The sequence below is a fragment of the Sardina pilchardus genome, chromosome 2 (assembly GCF_963854185.1).
Source record: "Sardina pilchardus chromosome 2, fSarPil1.1, whole genome shotgun sequence".
Classification (NCBI taxonomy): Eukaryota; Metazoa; Chordata; class Actinopteri; order Clupeiformes; family Clupeidae; genus Sardina; species Sardina pilchardus.
The window spans coordinates 2,903,609-2,924,789 of NC_084995.1; the positions used below are offsets into that span (position 1 = coordinate 2,903,609).

The 21,181-nt window shown below is 46.2% G+C and overlaps 1 protein-coding gene across 5 annotated transcripts in view; it reads left to right on the forward strand.

The window, feature by feature from the left end:
* Positions 1–1,317: 1,317 nt before the first annotated feature.
* The window catches only part of dclk2a (doublecortin-like kinase 2a), a 39,637-nt gene continuing 19,773 nt past the window's right edge, over positions 1,318–21,181 (forward strand). For 3 of the 5 annotated variants that reach the window (XM_062516497.1, XM_062516518.1, XM_062516526.1), the window contains exons 1-3: positions 1,318–2,341; positions 6,361–6,698; positions 20,678–20,780. In XM_062516497.1, coding sequence (XP_062372481.1) covers positions 1,939–2,341; positions 6,361–6,698; positions 20,678–20,780 — 844 coding nt within the window. In that variant the 5' untranslated portion in view covers positions 1,318–1,938. Of the gene's footprint in view, positions 2,342–6,360; positions 6,699–20,677; positions 20,808–21,181 lie in introns of all 5 variants that reach the window. The other 2 variants (XM_062516504.1, XM_062516510.1) reach the window with 1 other exon arrangement.

Sequence of the window (21,181 nt, forward strand, 5' to 3'; positions counted from 1 at the left end):
CACTGACAAGGATGATTTCATACAAAATGATCTTCCACACTGCGAACTTGCAATGTTCTTGGTTGAGTTCAGGGTACTGCGTTGATTCTCCACCAGATGGCAGCAAAAGTTATTAACTTGGAGTGTTCATGGAGCCAATGATTTCCTGGAAATCCCGAATGGCGGTGTGTTTAAAACTATAATGGGGCACCATAAGGCCGTGAACTGAAATCTGGGAGTCGGTGGCAATTAATCATCTGATAAAAGATTAGAACTGTTTGCTAAATGAGAAATCTGAAGTCAATCCAATGCTGAGGATGTTGTAATGCTGTATGGTGTCCTGTGCTTGGAGCCCCAATGTACTGACACAGATGGGGGCTCTCTGTTGGTGTCCTGCTCATGGTCATCCATGTGCTCAGGGAGAGTGAGGGTACAGCTTGTCCTGCGTCATTGTGTGCAGGATTTCCCATCTCTGTATTTGGCAGGATCCAGTCTTCCTTTCCACTTCCTCTTTGCCACGGCTGTTTTGAGTGCATAAACGGACAAAGTGTTTTGAATCCAATATAGGCTTGGAATTTACTGAATGCTATTTGTAGTAGGCTATACTGTTTTGATATTCATTGTCACTGATACCAATTTGTCACTAACACCAAAACGTTCCAACGTTCCAAGTTGCATAAATCCCATCTAACACAGACGGCAACACTATATGAATCAATCTATCAGAAATCATCTTCATGCATGCGTCTTCACTGCAAGGCTCAACTGTTCAGGACATGTCTCTGTGTTTAATATGAGATCACTGTTGTCTGTACAGTTGTAATACACTACATACAATACACACTGTTATTGTTACATTCACTGAGGTTTACATTCACCTCGACTGAAATGCATAATGCACCACTGTGACAGTCCAGGGAAAAAACATTATTGTACTAAAATAGGCTATACATGTATGCCTCACAAATTGATGGCCAGGTGGAAACAAGGGAGGTGGGCAGAGTATTCTTGTTGTCATTAGTGTGACTAGAGCTAAATTGAATAATTTCAATTTAGATAGTGATATTCAATTGACTTGATATAAAATTAAACCAACGATTAGAATGAGTAGCCTGTAATGAAATGTGATATCTGATATTATATGACATATAGAATGTTCATAAACCGTTTTCAATCACAATGACAACTGAGGACGCGGCCGTTCATTTGGTTGGTGTTAGGACCCTGAGGACATGTTCTGTTTTTTTCAGCTCCGGCGACTTGGCTGACAGCTTCCATTGCTGCTGCCTAGTGCCTGACCAAAGCCGGTTGTCAAAGAAAGGGTGTGGGGAACAGCGGACGTTTACTATTTCTGCAGCAGGCATGCAGCTCTAGTTGGCACTCAAGTCGTGGATACCAGCTTAACTACGCGTTTGTGCATCACTGCGTTATCACTGGCGTGTTCCCTTCCATTGCGCTTAGAAGAAAGAAAACATCGTGTACAATTGCAAAGAGATTCAAATGTTTTTCCTAGGCATTTTTTTGTTTTCATTCCGCTGACATCCCAGGTTTCTCCCTGCGTTGAGGATGACGTTCTTGCTATATGCTTTCATTTCCAGTTGTATATAGCTTTACTGGAGAACACTTTCGAGAGAATTTGTGAGTAAAGACTGCAATTACTTTATGTTCTGCTTCGTTTTGTTCTATCTTTTTCATCTAGTTAGTAGTAGGTTAACGAATGCGAGATGTATGCCATCATATAGGATTCTCACCTGAAGAAAACCTGCGTACACTGTAAATGATCCTATTTCAAAAGCGCATGGAAACTGTAGTGGCATTGGCAATCTGACTGGTGAGGCATTGTTCATTGACTGCCCCCCTAGACAAAACGACAAGAATACAGAGCCTTTGGATCACTATAGAGGACTATTTTTGACCTTCGCTGCTCACTCTTGTTAGTCTTAAATAAAATAGCCTACAATGTCTATAAACCGAAGTATCGAATGGGAACATTTTGAGGAGCGAGAAAAGGCTCATCGATCCTCACGGGGGAGCGGGTCGGCAACTCAAAGCGGTTCCAGAGGCAATGGGCTTGTACCCAGTCCAGCTCACAGTGCACATTGCAGCTTCTACCGCACTCGCACTTTACAGTCGCTCACTTCAGAGAAGAAAGCGAAAAAAGTTCGCTTTTACCGGAATGGAGACAAATACTTCAAGGGCTTGGTGTACGCGGTGTCAAACGACCGGTTTAGGTCCTTGGACGCTCTTCTCATGGAACTCACGCGCTCGCTTTCGGATAATGTGAACTTGCCTCAAGGTGTAAGGAGCCTTTTCACTGTGGATGGGAGCAGAAAGATAACAAGTCTTGAAGAGCTAGTAGAAGGTAAGTTGAGTGATAAACTAACGTGCCCGCCTGCCACATCAGCTTCAATTTAAACATTTAATTCATAATAGGCTACACTTTATAATTCATCTGGCTCACCAGAAAGCAAAACAGTTGTCTGGGCTCTAGAATCAGTGAGTTCTGGGTTGGTTTGACAAGGGCAAATATAAAACATTTGTCCACATTAAACGCTACACACATTCTTAACGTCAGAATCACACAAAACCAAACACTTCTAGTTATGTTTGGGAGGTGATGGCCACTTGCCATAAGTGCATTGTATTAATATAAAGCTGGAAATGCACCAAATCCCAAGAGCATTCACAAGCACTTAGTGATTTGCACCTCTTTAAGTGTACGGAGTTAGTAAGTAAATGCAAAACTCAACATGATCCTGATTGTGCATGTGACTGTCTATCCATTTGATCTATTTCACGCTGTCAGCATTCATTTTATCCAATTAATATGCGTAGGCTACGTTAAACCTGATATTTAAGTGTATACTCCCACAACAGCAAAGTATTCCTGAGATGTAAAAGTGGGCATTACTGACTATACCCTCCAGTTAGTTTTGATCAGAGGTCATGGGTAGTTCCTTTCCATGCCAATTCCTCAGGCTTCCTGTTGGTTCCCATCTCTGTCATGCCTGTTCTCTCCCTCCTCAAGTGCTCCGGTGGCTTCCTTAGTGGCCCAGAAGACTAAAGGATGGATTTAGGTCATCGTAGCTGTGAGATGGATATCTAATATTGAGATAGTAGCCAGCAGGGCCTCTGAGAAACTGCTTTCTCTCAGTTAGATACCATCCACACCATCCAGTGATTCTCACACACGTCTTTGCAGGTTCACATAAACTCTGGATATTTGCACACAAATCAACTGTAATGCATCCATTCATTTTGATAGATGTAACCTACTTAACCTACATATGAGGGAGCGAGTGCATTCAGGTCCGGTACACTGTAAACAGAAGAGATGCTTTTCAACCATCCTTCTTTCATGTTAAGCATCTATGTTTAGTTGTAGTGTGGATAGAACCGCTTATATCACTCACACAGAAGTGTGTCGTTCGTTCATTGAATGACATTCACAAAGCTCTCATGGATGGTGTGAGTTTAATGTAAATGGCAAGGAAATTGGTTGCTTGATTTGTATTTTGATCAATATGTGAGTGAATTAAGGATACAGTACATTGACGGCATTTGACAATATAGACCACATACATCTGTCATGGTTTGTGTGTATTCCTGTTGGGAAGTGTGAACAACATAATCCAGCACATGCCTTACTGAACCTCCCCCTACAAAGCAGTTAAGCAGCATTTGTATGGTAAGTGGGGGCTGCAGCATTTCTTGTTCAGGTCTACTCAGCTGTTACTATGCTGGGGGAGATGACCACAGAAGACCCAGCTCAGCACTTTGCAACCCATTGATTGAACACTTTTAGGACCTTGAGGCGAAGACAGAGAGGAACATTTAATCCAGAGAATTGATAGAAGAGTGCTATTAATCTTAACCACGGAGCTTTCAGGTTCATGACTTCATATACAGTATTGTCCCTCTGCTCAGTCCTTGCATGCATTAGCCGTCTTCTATGCATCACCAGCAGTCTGAAGGGAGGGAGGCTTTTGCATGTGTTTGGATGTAGCAGGGGTTTGTTGTGGAGAGTTCAGCTGGACAGCAGACGGGTAGGAGTGGTGGTGTGTAGTGTGCAGGGGGTTGTGCTTAAGCGCTCTCTAACCCCTGTGCTGATGTGACACCTGGGACCCTGGTCCCTAGACAATCAGGGGGCACAGCAGACCCTGGAGTGTGTCCTGATCACAGCTGTTAGCCTCATTCAGCGCTCCTTTATTCCCTGTTAACTCGTCCTGTTTCATTTGGGATGGACCCTGGTCCTGCTGAGAGTCACCCATTTCATCAGAGGGACTGACCTCAGCTGGTGCCACTCTTGTAAATGAGGCCTCTGTTAATTTCTTGGCCTGATAAAGACGGGCACCATGGGAATCTCCTCCTTCCTCCTCTCTCTTTCTCTGTTGATGTGCCACGGGCATATGAGGAGTATACCAGCCTTTATGATGGCACTGTTGAAATGAATAAGAGACCGTCAGAAGACCATTTTTGTTTTTGCACTCCAGTGTGTTCCTCCACATTGGTGTACATGGATAAAGCCATGATGCAGTGGTGTCAGGAGCATCAGCCTGACCTTGGCTTTTGGTTGAGTTATTTCTCATTTCTCATGTTGCCCACTGACGTATTTAGTCTAATTCTCTCACACTCATCCCCTCTCTCATTCTTCATGCCCAGTCCTAAACCACAAGCTTTGGGATTTCCATTGGAGCCATCATCCTCTGTTTGGAGCGAACAAATGTTTCTCCCTCATGTGCTAAGTCAGCAGTTGGGGTTCTGTATTTTTCTCAGAATAAGGTCTTTCTTGGAAGATTTGTATTGCTTTAGCAGGAATCTAGGAAAGCCCATTTTGCTGTAAAAGGCCAGTGGTTCAGTCCATGAGTGATGGGTAATGATGTGAACCTCAATAGTTGTCATCATGTGGTGCAGTATGTGCCCTTTGAAACACTGTGTGTTCCAAGAATGCTGAAGCCCTGGCACGTTATTATGTGCTGTGTGTCTAGCGCTGGAGAGATGTCTCCTATCCTATTCCCATAAAATAAACATTTACAAAGGGAAGATGCGTCTCGGGTTATGTATTAAAGCATGTTGCTGATAAATCTTCACTGCTTAGGTGAATCACCAGCTCATTTTTGTTGCATCACATCCTGTGTTAGTCCATGTTTAGAAATCAGACGACTTGAAAACAGGAAGAGATTGCGTCTGAGGGTGGGTGTGTGTGTGTGTGTGTGTGTGTGTGTGTGTGCAAATAGTTTACTCCTTGGTCACTGTGATACTGTTGTGTGAGTAGCCTCTCACATGTAAACACTCACACAAGGATCAGGCACCCACACTCTTATTTCAGTCTGGAACAGTACAATACAATGCCATTTTTAATGACACCTCACACCACACAAAGTTAACACATACTGTATGTCTGGAGTGGTTGATTGTCCAGACAACGTATACATATGGTTATGGATTTCACCATCAACCATCTCTGCTCTCTGCTCTCTTTTCTTTAGTCATAAATGAGTCAAGCAAAAGGCACACACTGAATAGTGACGCAGAAGAAAAACAAAAAGCCAAACCAGACCTCCTCGAAGATTTGAGGATTTTAATTTACTTGTCTCCTGTTAAACTATTTCCTCCTGGGAGAAAACTCATACTGTCAGAGTGGAATGTTGGCAAAATTGAAAATACTTTGCTTTGGAGCTGATCCAGTGCTAGAGAGAGAGAGAGAAACCTTCTGGCCATCCGGAGAACCTCAGTAGTTCTTTTGTTCCACACGGGAACCTTAACTATTTGAGAGCCAGGAAGCAGTGGGTTTCTACCAGTGTGGGTGATTAAATTACAGCTGGTCCTTTTGTGGCCGAGAGTATAGAGTCCTTCAACTGCACTTTCACATGCCACTGGTCTGAGCCCGTAAACCACAAGGCCGACACAGAATCAGAATACTACATGCTGAATGCAGCAGATACTGTAGCTTTGAAGGCAATGTGGAAGAGGGCCCTCAGCCTATTGGAGTTCAAGTAGATGCCTTATTGATCTGTTATGGTTTGCAATCCCATTTCTGTGCCATGTAATGGTTTTGCCATAAAGGCTAGTGAGTGTATGGCTGTTGTCCATATGCAACATGACAACCATTATTGTCATGAACTTAAACTACACATCTGACAAGTTCCCTGCATGTGTACTGTATCTTCAAGCATTGTCTTCAGCACAGGCAAAGTAGGGTTGAGATAGGTAGGTAGGTTACACCTTCAGGGAGATGAAGACTATTGTTGCAGTATTCATACTCCACCCTGATTTTTCACCTGCTTTAGTTATTTGACTGTCCATTATGGTGTGGACACTGCTCAACAAACATTTTCATTTACAGTTAAGGCCTCTCTCTCTCTGTCTCCTTCCTTTTAGGGGAGAGCTATGTGTGTGGATCCAATGAGCCTTACCGTAAGGTGGACTACACCAAGAATGTGAATCCTAACTGGTCACTGGGAGTAAAAACAGGCACATCGCGCTCTCTGTCCTCGCTCAGCTCTCTTAAGAATGAACTCCTCCGGGAGGGCAAGGACTTTATCAAGCCCAAACTGGTCACCGTCATCCGCAGCGGCGTCAAGCCCCGCAAGGCTGTGCGCATCCTCCTCAACAAGAAGACCGCTCACTCCTTCGAACAGGTGCTTAATGACATCACCGATGCCATCAAGCTGGACTCTGGGGCTGTCAAGAGGCTCTACACTTTGGAGGGCAGACAGGTAAGAACACTCAGCCTGTGTACATGGTCAGTTCTTTGCCGTTTGCCTTGTATAGTGGGGTCCTTAGCAGCTGTGTTTAAACTTCAATGTTCATTGTAAATGTTTGCACTTATGAGCGAGTTGCACTGACATTGTTAACACTCGCTTCATCAAACATAGCATTTATATAGTAACTGATGAGGATAGATATGTATACTGTACATATTTCAGTGTACATAGATTTCAATATAGCCAACCCCAAACCAGAAAAAGTTGTGATAGAATGTGATAATATACAAGTGCTGTGAACCCATATTTAGCAGCAAAAAGGACATAGACAACATATCAAATGTTGAAAATGAAAATGTTGACTCTTTCATGGAAAATATATGATCATTTTGAATTTCATGTCAGCAGCAAGTTTTTTTTAAAAAAAAAGGTGGGACACCTTTCACCCCTTAATATGTATGAAATACAGACACTCCGAACATAGTATATGACAGAGGTGGATTTTAGCTAGTTGGATGGCATGTAGGCTAAGTAAAATAGTGATGTTTCAAAGCTAAAAGCATGTCCTTACCAGACGCAATGCGAGCTTACGTTTATTAGGCTACATTGCTTGACAATGGGAGAGATAGAGCCAAAGATCCAATAAATACATTAAATATTAATAATAAAATAATAATGATAAAAATAACATTTACTTGAAACAGATACAATATGACATAGGGAGGTTTGTGATTACACATCTGAATTGATGCAAGCAGAAAATGTTTATATTATATTAACGATTAGTTAAGGCACCATAGCAAAAGGCCGACAGTCATTTGATCTGGTGTGAATTCCAAACAAGCATGTTTGAAGTATGACCTGGTAATTTCCCAACATACCTTTGTAAATAAACAGATGCTAAGGATTATGTCTCCTCTCCCTCAAAATGAGCATCTCACTACTACAGAGGACACAATGATGAGTGCTATAGCCATTACCAATTATGAATCCCCCAGCAGAGTTGTAGACTGAGTCCAGGGCTTTAAAGGTCCTAGAATGGATGCACTGTGTTCTCTGATGTTAAAATAGTATATATTCAACTTTGATTTAAAAAAATAAACCCAATTGCAATTTTACAAGACTAATTAAAACCATATATTTAGGCTGGGTATTGAAATGGTCTGTTTGACTAAATGGCGCCCTCTTTGGCAACCCCAATTGAACTTCAATGGCTTTGCGAGCTCTTTGTTTATGCACAACCTCTCATAATTCATGAAAACCAAGAAAAAAAATATTTCCATTCTAGGTCACCTTTAAATTAACAAGCAGTAGCATTTCTATATCACATCACATAGGCTAATAAAAGGAAATATCCTAGGGGGTGAATACTTTTTATGGGCACTGTGCATTTACATTTAAATCACTTGGAATTATGGACCACCTGGTGCCCTCTAGTTTCTCCAGCCTGGGTGAGCGTGGTGTTAAAACTGTGAAGTCTGGTGTGAGATGCAAAATGTGAAAACTGAATAAGTGAGTTTTAAGAAGACATTTGATGAAGTCCAGTGTCTGAGTCAGGAGCCTAAAGACAATGCCACAATGGTATGGTGCTGAACCATGGACAGAAATGGCTCTACAGTTGGAATCTGTACCTATATCAGCTACCTTATCACCCTAAGAGTAAGAAATAATGGTGTTTTAGGTGTTGCTTTTTTCAGTTAGACGAAGGATATCAAAAGATGAAAGTATGTAAACAGAGAATGAGGGAGGAGGAAAACACATGTGAAAGAGGAAGACAGGGAGATGGAGAGGAAGACAGGAAGATGGAGAGGAAGACAGGGAGATGGAGGGGAAGACAGGAAGACACTTGAGCAAAGCCCACTCAGAGAAACACAATAGGGAACTAGAGAATGGGTTTCCTTCTCCCCATGCGGTGGTCTCGTGAGATGATGGGGGAAAGCCTCCCCCCAAGCCAACAGCGCTTCCAGATGTAGCAAGGCTTGGCGCATCCTGATGATGTCACCAGGGGATTTGGCCCCATGCAGGCATGCATTACAATGAGGGAGCTCCAGGCTTTCTGTCAGGCACTGGCGTCTCTCCACTGAATTTCACAGGGAATCCTCTGGAATCCTCCTGCTTCTATCCTCACTTGATCCACTGGAATTATGCAAAAGAGCACCTCAGAAGTGCCTAGTGAACGTGAATCAAAAATGATTATGGTAATGCTCCACACTGGCTCCACACACGAGTGGCTAGACAGTGTTTTGCATTTCCCACCATTTCTGTCTCTGTAGACCCGTTATGTCTGGAATGCATACATGCATACAGTACATGCGTTTCAGCAGGAGCTAGGAACCCTAACTGTGGTGTAGTGGCTGCACTCGTGTGCTTGTGTGCTATAGAGGACGTCTCCTACAGTAAGTCCTGCACACGTGGATCTAGATGTAATGAAGGTGACTTTAGCGTTGCGCTGCGCTGTCTGCACTCACAGGTCTACATGGGCACAGGGCCCTAGAGGAGAGCTGCTCAACACAGCAAGTTGAAAGAATGGCTCATGTTGTGCCTTGAGGCCACTGGAGATGTATTGTGGTGTGTGGCACTGTAGCAATACTTAACTTCATTTCCATAATGAGATTACAGCCGCAGGCAGGGGTTATGACAGCATCCATTCAAAGCGTTGCATTTGTTACTAATTTCACACCTGAGACAGGTATAACAGGCCAAATGAATTACATGTTGAGCTTTTGTACCAAGCTTATAAGGAATTAATTGGCTATTTTTCAATTCAAAATGGCCCCCTTCATGAAAACTGTAATGAACCATTTCAATCTAATTTCATATGCATCTATAAATAATGGCTGTAAATGGTATGTAGCTGATAGTCATTCATACGTGATGTTGATCCGATATACTGCAGGTTAAGATCTGTTGTGGTGATCTGTATTACTGTTGTGTTGAGCCATGTGAGCAGCTCACAGGAAATGGCCGCTGTCTCCTGATGCTGTCGACGGACTCCTTGGCAAGAGCACTCTCTCTGGGATTAAGATGTGGGGTCTAATCCTGCAGATTGACTTGTTTACTACGTTCCCCCCCTAAAGCTAAGCGCCTTTTCACACCCTGAGATGCCACGCACGCCACCTCCCATGCCCGCCTGCTAGTCCATCACACAGTCCACAGGATGAGCAGCAGGATGTGGCATTCTGCATGTTTGAGAGAGGCAGTCTGTACCTTTGTGTGTCTGTGTGTGTGTGTGTGTGTGTCTGTGTGTGTGTGTGTGTGTGTGTGTGTGTGTGTGTGTGTGTGTGTGTGTGTGTGTGTGTGTGTGTGTGTGTGTGTATGGTGATGAAGGAAGGCGTTGTTTGCATGCATGCATCTGCATGTGTGCTAGTGGCTGAATACTGAAAGCCTTGTCGTATTTTGATGAGCATGTATTTTAAATTCCTCTTTAGCTGTTGAAAGATTGAGACGAGGGCATTTTATTAACACGCAATAAAATCAAGGCAGATGTCTGCACTCATAGAATGGAAGCACATGGTCTGTCCTGGTGTCATACGCTTTTAATTTATCATGTGAAGCTGCTGACCATCCTCAAATCCTCCCATGAAATATAATAGAGATTAGATGCTACATCCATTTTTCTGCTCTGGACATTTATTGAAATTTAACCATGACAAGCATCAGAAGCAGGCTAAATCATGGCTGTTTACATTTCAGCATGTTACCTAAAGACGTGAAATTAAACATACACTTTTTATTATAAGCTAGATGTTTGTAAATACAGTAAATACATGAATAATGCTGTCTTGAAAGAATGTAATGTGTGATGTCTTTGGTGGATGACATGCTAGCGTAATATGCTACTTGAAAACAAAGGCCACTGAGTCCTGCCTACCATCTGTCTCCCTAGGCATGGGCGTTAGAATGTGTGTGTGTGTGTGTGTGTGTGTGTGTGTGTGTGTGTGTGTGTGTGTGTGTGTGTGTGTGTGTGTGTGTGTGTGTGTGTGTGTGTGTGTGTGTGTGCAGGGGCTGGGAGGCACCCCCACTAGGAGCAGAGCAGACCCATCTCTGGGGTAATTAGACTTGAAGGCTGTTGGGATTTAAAGTGCAGCTGGCAGGTGCGGGGCTACTTTGGGCTGTGAGTGGGTGTGTGGCGGGGGCAGGGATGGACTGGGATGGACTGAGGGGGTTACAACCGGTAGCCAACAACACAGAGGCTTTCTCAGTCTCTCTTGCTCTCCTCCAATCTTTCGATGGCTCATTACAACTACAAATGATCTCTGCCAGAGCAGTCTCTATTAAGGAATTATCATTTAGATTTATTCTCAAGACGGAGTTGTGCTGTTTGGGCCTTGTACATACCAGTCCGTACATTACTGGATCCACCACACAATGTATCATATATTATTCCAATATTAGCACATTAAACATTTACATTTTTGCTTTTTACTGCTGACAACTTGTGTAAATTGTGTGAGTTATAGTGTAACCATTTTCATTCTATTATTTTAATTTCCCATGAGTGCGATTAGAAATGAGCATCTATCTCTGGTATTCACTTGAGATCAGTGTTTGTAAACCATTTATAAAACACGTATGAATAAGCTGCATGATGAGATGCTTGGCCCAGATAAGAATGAAACATAGACACCTTATGTGGTGGGGAAGTGAACATGGAATGAGGAAAGGAGGAGGATTTTGACGTTTATCGTGATGCAGTCCCTTAAGCCCTCTCCTCACCTCTCTGGTCCTCTTGTCTCCTCTCTGTGCTCCTATTGTCCATATCAACACTTTTTTCACTCTCTCCTCCCAGTTTTTCCCTGAGTAGGCTAGATACAATGTGGTCTGCAATCACCCAGATATGTGTCAGTGAACAGTCACTGCATTCTGCAGTAGGACATTAGACAGCTGTACATTGCTCCCAGTATTGTTCACAAAATAGGGCCTCGAACGTGGTTGTTAAGAGCTCAGACATTGATTGGGGAGAACCAAAATCCTTAAGAGCAACTGTGCTGTCAGAGGCCTGTGGAATTGTGGCTTTTTTTTCTTTTGTTAGAGCAGACATTTAATACTCTAGAAAGAGTACAGACTCTGTTGCCAGCTCCATCCATGAAAGGAATATAAACCAGCTGTCTGAGACCTTGGTTGAAGCCTCCAGACTCTCTGAAGGGAGAGCAAATGGCACTAGACTGAAACGGCAGTCCCAGTGACATTTTGTTCATTACACCCAAGTGGGAAAATGCACCCAAACAGCTGTCTGCTCTATTAGACGTGTTAACTTTACTAGACTGGAAATGTCTCACCCAACTCTGGGCTCCCTCAGATGCGTTTGCTGTTTTCTTGATCACTGATAAACGCATTGCACTCCTACGCGTCCATATTGTGTTCTTCTCAGAGGATCAGCGTGTTGATGAAGTGGCTGAGACCTCATTATCATTTGATGTGATTTGATTAGGGATTAGTGGAGCTGTGATTTTGCCCTTTAGGATCCTACAGCCAGTGCACCAGTCCCACCATCACTCTCTCTCTGGATTGGTGTGGACTGAGCATGGAGAACAGACACGAGGGATAGAGGGCAGCAGAAGGAGAGAGAAGTGAGAAACAGCCACCGACTGAGAGCTCTGCCGTACAGGGGGGAGAGCTGAGAGAGGAACGTGGCCATGTGTTTTTATAATCGAAATTGGGGGAGGGGAGGGCCGCCTTAGATTGACAGGCAGCCCTTGGTATGGATTAGCACAACAAAAGGGCTGAATCTGTCAGTGTGTTCTTGTGCTGCTGTAACAAAGAGCACATGTGGAGCTGATCTCAAATCAGACACTCATGAGGCACGCGACGCAATAATGCATGCAAGGCACGGCTGACCCCTGATCAGGTCACAGCATCCACTCCTGATCTCTAATCTGTGTCAGGAGGGAGGGGCTAAGCACACAGCACGTGGCTCTTCAAAGATGTCCTGTTTCCAAGACTGACTGGCCATTAGCAACACCAGACTCCACTAACCACAAACAGTTTGAAGGGTTAGGTATGGATTAAAGAGCGTCACTGTGGTCAAACTTCAGTTGGGCTGCCATCTGTACCCAAGCCAAGCAGCAGCAAACAGGATTGTGTATTCCAGTGTGTGTGTGTGTGTGTGTGTGTGTGTGTGTGTGTGTGTGTGTGTGTGTGTGTGTGTGTGTGTGTGTGTGTGTGTGTGTGTGTGTGTGTGTGTGTGTGTGTGTGCGTGCGTGTGCGCACACGTGTGTTACAGAAGAGAGAGAGAGTGTATGTGAGAGAGAGAAATACATGCCTAGTATTCCCACTGAAATGGCCAGGCAGACCCAGGCAGGACACGGTGTACGTGTGCCCAAGTGTGTTGATGTGTTAGAGTGTGGGCGCACATGCATTAGCACATGCAGTAGCGGAGCTCTATTTGCAGCAGGTGAGTGGGCAGCCTGCGTCTCTGGGCCCATGGAGTGAAGATGTGGAGGAGTGTGTGCGCTGACGTCCGAGATGAGCGTGCTGGGAGCAGTGGGCGGCTGTGTAGGGGGATGAGTGCTCCTCTCCCAGGGCCGGACCTTGGGGACTGCTCATGCAGCTCGTCATCAGCATGTACTGTAGCACTGGGCCTCTCGGTGGAGGGGGATAGAGCTAGGCTACGCTACGCTACGCACACTCACTCATAGGATTTGGGTCTCTTTTTCGTGTTCATGGCTAAACTGTCATGACTGATAGATGAGGCTGTAGGGGAGATTTTAGGCTTAGCGTCTGGAAAGGCTATGCGTATTAAAACCAAATTCATATCAGACATTGTGCTGCCTGGACTAGATTTGGTCTGATTTTTTTTTTTGCTCCCCCAAAACAAACAAGCAGTGTCCTCATTTGCAAGGACCACAGGTCAGCTCAAAATACGCTCCAGAACATTCCCCTTCCCCTTCAAGTTAAGATGCTGGACAGACGGCAGTGGGAAAAAGATATCACTCAGGAGTGGACTTGGGTGGTCAGACTTTGTCCAGCACCCAGAGGCGCTGTGACCCAAGCTGCACTGTAGTGTGCCGTGAGGTCAGCTCTGTGAGTGCTGAGGCAGGATGGACAGGAGCTGCTGAGCGGAGCGGAGCGGTCATCTCATCCCACGGCACCAGCTGCCCTCTCACCTCACACTCACACTCACGCAGCAGCGCCTGCCGCCGCTCACTCTGTTTTGGTACACACTCTTTCTGTTTTTGTGCACACTTTGGTACACACACACACACACACACACACACACACACACACACACACGCACATTTATATATGTAGTGCAATCCTTGGCTGTTTTGATATGATGAGTGGCTGATGAGTGTGCTGGCAGCTGGCTCCATGTTCCTTGGCTTGTGTGTGTGTGTGTGTGTGTGTGTGTGTGTGTGTGTGTGTGTGTGTGTGTGTGTGTGTGTGTGTGTGTGTGTGTGTGTGTGTGTGTGTGTGTGTGTGTGTGTGTGTGTGTGTGTGTGTGTGTGTCAGTGTGTGTGTGTGTGTGTGTGTGTGTGTTAGCACTGAGGACTCAGAGCTGCTGCTGTCACCTGTGGCTGAGCAGGAGCCTCACGGCCCAGAGGAGCTTCCTGTGCTGTCCTCCAAAACACAGTCAATTAGTGCCCTCAACCTGATTGGAGACCTGTGGTCATATCGCTATGGTCTAACACTCTGCCATTCTACAGTATGGATTTGGTCTGGGAGGCAGAGGCAGAGTGAGAATCTGTGTGTGTGTGTGTGTGATCTGCTGGTTGTCAGTGTGGGGTAAGTACTGGATATGAATGCAGATGATCCAGAAACACTTGGCTTGAGTGTATACAGGAAGAGCTGGTTTGTCAGCATAACTCCCCAAATAGTCTAGATTTGTGATGTTACAGGAGCTTCCTTCCTGCCAGGACCAAAGACGTACTGTAACTCCAGACATCCTCTCCTGAACAAGAAGGGACCCACTTCCATTGTTGCTCATTGACATTCAGTGCATACGTATCAGATGATTGATTTTCCATGATCTATTATGTAGGTACCCTGGGACTGCTAGCCAGTGGTTTCAGTGGCATGCTCTTCTCTCTGAGGTCTGAGAAGAAGGAAAGCCCGTCTCATTAAATATACATACAGTAGGTCCTATTATACCACATGGACCCTCTGCTGAAAGCCTTACAGACAAATCGCCAAGATATGATCATTTGTCACTTGTGTGTAAGTTTACATTATTAATGGCACTTTAACTAGGAGTTGCTTTTTGCTTGACTGAGGACTCTGCGTCTCCACTGCTAACAGATTACTCCCAAGGTCTGGTCTCTCTTTGGAGAACTTCATGTGTTTAACCCAAAGCTGTTGTGTGCTGTGTTGGATTTCCGCATGTTTACGTGTGTAATTGGAGCTTTCCTGGGTGGACGGCGTGCTCGGTGGCTCATTAGTGCATGGCGTTCCGAGCGCTCAGGCCAGAGTGACCCTCATGTGCACCGGCCCTAAGCTGGACAGTGCTGCTGCGGCTCTGTAATCCACTGTTTAAGGGGCCCGCTTTGCACAGCCATGTTAAATATGGCATGCGTGTGGTGTGGGGCAGGACGCTGGCGGTAATCCTCTCCCCTGTCTGAGCAGCTGGCCCCGGTAGTGCTGGAGTCATGAGTACATGAAGCCTCTGCCTCTGGCCTCACAGCCTCTGGGTGGAGCAGCGCTGGAGTCATGAGCACATGAAGCCTCTGCCTCTGGCCTCACAGCCTCTGGGTGGAGCAGCGCTCTGGCTATGGGACTTATGGTAGTAGTGCATGATCTAATGGCCTGTGCAGACTACACGATTTCAGCCCGATTTTGCCACGATTGTGTCGTGGCCGACAAATTTCCATTGTCGGTTCCGAATATTCAAAGTGTTCAGATTTATTGTCTGTTACGACCAAAACTAGCATGTTAGATTTTTTGGGGAATCTCCTACGACTCCCGTGTTGACACTGATACTGTGACGACACACAACGAGAAGGCTACGATAAATTATCTTGTAATGTGGCCACTCTTGCGGCCAAGACACTGCATGATTTTGTGGTTCTCTGATCGCCTAGTCTGACATGGTCAATCGTAAAAGATAATCGTGAAAGACAAAAAAGTTGTGTAGTTCGTACAGGCCATAAGGAGCACGCTTTCTGTAGGATACAGCAATGCATATTTCTCTCTGATTTGGCACCTAGAGACTCCTTCAATTGGTCCTTTTATTTGTAGCCTCTGTAGCCTGTGATGGACGAGCTTTTATCCTCTGCAACAGCAACAGCGAGTTCATGTGACCTTGGAATGGGACAGCTCTTACGGTTCCTCCATATTTCACCTCCTCTCCGTCTCCAGCTCTCATTCCTCACTCTGGACCACAGCGGGGGAGCCCCCTGCCTCCAGCCCCAGCAGCCCTCATTACCCTCAGCCAAGCGCACACGGCAGGAGCAGAGCACAGCAGAGCAGAGCAGAGCAGAGCAGAGCAGGAGCGGGCTGAGGGGCTGGGCAGGGCAGGGCTGATTACAGCGATCAGGCTGTCAGAGCGCTGATGTGGGGGTGGGTCTCTCTGTGTGTGTGTTTGTGTGTGAGTGTGTGTGTGTGTGCCCTCCCCACTGCAGCGGGGCCTCTAATCACACGGGCGCTCTAATCACACAGGGTCGCCTCCCCACACACTGGCCTGTAGTCAGGGACCACGCTGGAAACCACTGACCTGAGTTGGGCTTCTGATACGGGATCATTTGGGCTCGTCTGCGTCCTGGTCACTAGAGCATCCATATTCCAGCAGTTTGGATATCTCCTTTAATGTCTCTCATTCATTTGTCTGTCTGGAAAGGACTAGAAAAGGTTAACTCTACATTGGTTCAGATGCCGACTGCATTGTGGATGTGATGCTGTGGGGAGGGGACTCTTGTGTGTGTGTGTGTGTGTGTGTGTGTGTGTGTGTGTGTGTGTGTTCAGACACTGCGTGTGATTGCAGGCGTTCCTGCGCTGCCTCTGTCAACCCTGACTCTCCCTATAGTGCGCCCTGTTGCCGGGTGACTGATCATATGATGAGACAGACTGAGGCAGCGTCTGCCCCTGCTACTGACAGGATGATCCCTCAAACACTGGCACACACACACACACACACACACTCACACACACACACACACACACACACACACACACACACTCACTCACTCACACACACACACACACACACACACACACACACACACACACACACACACACACACACACACACACACACACATACACACACACACACACACACACACACACACACTCACTCACACACACACACACACACACACACACACACACACACACACACACACACACACACACACACACACACACACACACACACACACACACACACACACACCATGTCATCAGCGAGCAGGCTAAACAACACAGACAGTGACAATGCCACTGGCTGTTTGTGCTGGTGCAGCAATCTCAAATGCTGTGTCTAATCCTTGTTCAGAGCAGCATATACAGTGCAGTTATATCATGGACTAAATCACTGCTCTTGGGCACACATTGGTTCAGATGCACAGGCATCATTTTTTTCCTAAAAAAAATGAATGTATGTATCCTTACAATGACCCAGAAAGACACTAGTATGTTTTGTCCATGAACCCCCATCTCCTGTCCACTCATTGTGTGAGCAGACATTTTGTGGAGGGCGTGTTGTTTGGCTGTGGTGTATGTGACTGAGCACGCCCTTGCAGTTGAACGTCGTAGCTTCTTTCCCTGTCCTCCGTCTCGCACGCCTCCCCCCTCTGATGGTGATCTGGGTCCTCCATCCCCCTCCTCTGATGTGTCCCCTGGTGCTCAGCGGGCCGGGTGGAAGGACTGGGTCAGGCTCCGCAGCCCACACTGCCTGAGGGGGAGAGAGGAGAGGCAGAGACTAGCAGCACCTGCAGCTCAGAGCCTGCCACGTTGCCACGGAAATCCCCATCCACCAACCGTTGCTAAGGTCTCCTGGATTGCTGTGGCAGCACTCGCGGAGTGTGAGGCTGTTGTGTCTGTAGCTTAGAGAGGCGTCATTCTCACCAGAGCATGTGAGGCTGTGTGTCTGTAGCTTAGAGAGGCGTCATTCTCACCAGAGCATGTGAGGCTGTGTGTCTGTAGCTTAGAGAGGCGTCATTCTCACCAGAGCATGTGAGGCTGTGTGTCTGTAGCTTAGAGAGGCGTCATTCTCACCAGAGCATGTGAGGCTGTGTGTCTGTAGCTTAGAGAGGCGTCATTCTCACCAGAGCATGTGAGGCTGTGTGTCTGTAGCTTAGAGAGGCGTCATTCTCACCAGAGCATGTGAGGCTGTGTGTCTGTAGCTTAGAGAGGCGTCATTCTCACCAGAGCATGTGAGGCTGTGTGTCTGTAGCTTAGAGAGGCGTCATTCTCACCAGAGCATGTGAGGCTGTGTGTCTGTAGCTTAGAGAGGCGTCATTCTCACCGGAGCATGTGAGGCTGTGAGGCTGTGTGTGTGTATAGATAGATAGATAGATAGATAGATAGATAGTCTTTATTGTCCTTTAAGGATATTCTTTTTCCCACGTCATTTATCTTCCACAAAAAGACAGCAGCATCTGATGTTAACGTCACAGCCCCAGTTTCCCTCCCTCCTCAACATAGTGAAACAAAAGTGGACAGTGCAGACAACATAAACACAAAGAATAGGGGGGATGAATGACTGTCACAGGAGTTTGTTTAGTGCAGTGATGGCTGAGGGTACACAACTTTTCTTGAAGTGCGCTTTTTTCCAGCCTCACTAGAGGATGTGAGGCTGTGTGTGTAGCTCACTAGAGGATGTGAGGCTGTGTGTGTGTGTGTGTGTGTGTGTGTGTGTAGCTCACCAGAGGATGTGAGGCTGTGTGTGTAGCTGACTAGAGGATGTGAGGCTGTGTGTGTGTGTGTGTGTGTGTGTGTGTGTGTAGCTCACCAGAGGATGTGAGGCTGTGTGTGTAGCTGACTAGAGGATGTGAGGCTGTGTGTGTGTGTGTGTGTGTGTGTGTGTGTGTAGCTCACCAGAGGATGTGAGGCTGTGTGTGTAGCTGACTAGAGGATGTGAGGCTGTGTGTGTAGCTGACTAGAGGATGTGAGGCTGTGTGTGTAGCTGACTAGAGGATGTGAGGCTGTGTGTGTAGCTGACTAGAGGATGTGAGGCTGTGTGTGTAGCTGACTAGAGGATGTGAGGCTGTGTGTGTAGCTCACTAGAGGATGTGAGGCTGTGTGTGTAGCTGACTAGAGGATGTGAGGCTGTGTGTGTAGCTGACTAGAGGATGTGAGGCTGTGTGTGTAGCTGACTAGAGGATGTGAGGCTGTGTGTGTAGCTGACTAGAGGATGTGAGGGTGTGTGTGTAGCTCACTAGAGGAGGATGTGAGGCTGTGTGTGTGTACAGTAGCTGACTAGAGGATGTGCCACTGAAGGTGACTGCTGACGCAGCTGATGGAGGTGACAGCCATGGCTGCGTCCAGGGTGTCATATCTCGCCTCCCCATGCGCGCCTCCATCAGCCGTGTCCCCAGTTGTGCTGATGGTGTGGAGGGAGCCGTTTCAGCGCGTCAGCACAGCCGCTCTCTCCTCAGCGCTCCACAGCACAGTGAGCCAGCAGCACACGTGAGCCCTCTGGCCCCGCTGCACAGGGACACCTACTGTACACTACACTGAGGTTTACCATCTTTAGATCATTTGCAAAACAATGCAAAAAAGGGAAAGCACATATGCCAATTGTAAAACACATACCGGTATGTCAAAATGACCTCAACATATTCAAATGATATTACAGCTATGAGGTTCAGACCTGTGTTTCTGTTGCTCCCCTGTTGTCTAGAAGAGGGCTTTGGAGGGTCTGTTTACTGTACCTGTCTCTGGTCCAACTCCATTCAGCCTCACGCTCCTCACTCCTCCACACCAGAGACCTCCTCTAGTGCTCAGCCTGAGGCCCATCTGTCTCTCTTCCTTTCTCTCTCTCCTTCTCTCTCTCACTCACACACACACACACACACACACACACACACACACACACACACACACACCTGAGAATAAAACAATTTTGAAAAAATTGACTCTGTTTCATTTCTTTCTTTCTTAGATAGATGGATAGATATTAGCACAACACACACGCACACACATGCACACACACACACACACGCACACACATGCACACACACACACACACACACACACACACACATACACACACACACACAGACACTCACACACACATGCACACACACATGCACGCACGCACACAGGCACACACACACACACACACACACACACACACACACACACACACACAGACAACTACGGACAACTGCAGGGGTTGCTATTGCCTTGGCAACAAGAATGACGAATAGGATCCTTCGTTCTGTGATGCTGCAGTCCCTGTATGGAGACATTCTCATTTCCTCCAAAACTCTCTCTCTCTCTCTCTCTCTCTCTCTCTCTCTCTCTCTCTAAAAGGATCTTTTTAACAGACACATAACTAATGACAGCTTCAAACAGAAACACTTTAATTAAACTGTCTCTGTGCAGTGGCAGCATGTAATTGCTAGTCTTTAGAAAGTGTTTTAAAGAAGGCTAGACGCGCCCAGCTCTGGTGAGGAACTGCGGGGTGTGAATAGGTCTGTTTGTGGTGGGGAGGAGAGGAGAGGGATGAGCCCTGACTACATGTGGGATCAGCCTGCAGTGTTCCTCTGTGGCAGTGCTTCAGTGTGGACTGGAAGAGGCTGAAACATGCAGTGCTCTCTCACTAATCTTTCAATAATGACCACTTTTACTCATGACTGAAGGACAAGTCAATGTCAGTCATCTTAATCCTGTGGGGATTAATATGAGGCATATAAATACATGGTGCATCTTCCCCCAAAACACCATGTCACAGATATTAGCCATGTGATCAGTTCTCTAACACACAGGCTTTTCCCTTTTTCTATACTGTGCATTTAAAGGCTGTCGTTCAAGGATGCTTTAACACTACCTCTCTCTCTCTCTCTCTCTCTCTCTCTCTCTCCTCATCCTCTTGCTCTGCCCTCCTCCAGATCTCATGCCTGCAGGACTTCTTTGGGGAGGATGACGTGTTCATTGCATGTGGCCCAGAGAAGCACCGCTATGCTCAGGATGACTTTGTGTTGGATCACAGTGGTAAGGCTTCAGCAGCCTTTCTAACTGGTAGGCCTGATTACGCACTAACTTCCTCAACCTCTCACCCTCTCTGTCATCCTCCCAACCCCGGAGGTCTCTCACGGATCTTCCTAGTGTAGCATCTCCTCCACATGTACCTCCCAGAAGGCAGGAGTGAATCATCTGTGTCTGTTTATTTCTTGATTTATTTGCATGTGTGCTTGTGTGTTTTTCACATGTAAGTATGTGAAGCCTGATAGTCAGTACCTGCATTTTGCCGATGTGGTGATACAGCAATGCTTGCTAATGCTAACACATCCCAACCACAACATAGCGTATCACAGTACTGATACCCTACAAACGCACATGCCCTCACGCCTGCCTTCTACCAGGGATACAGTAGACTCAGTGTCTCAGTGTGA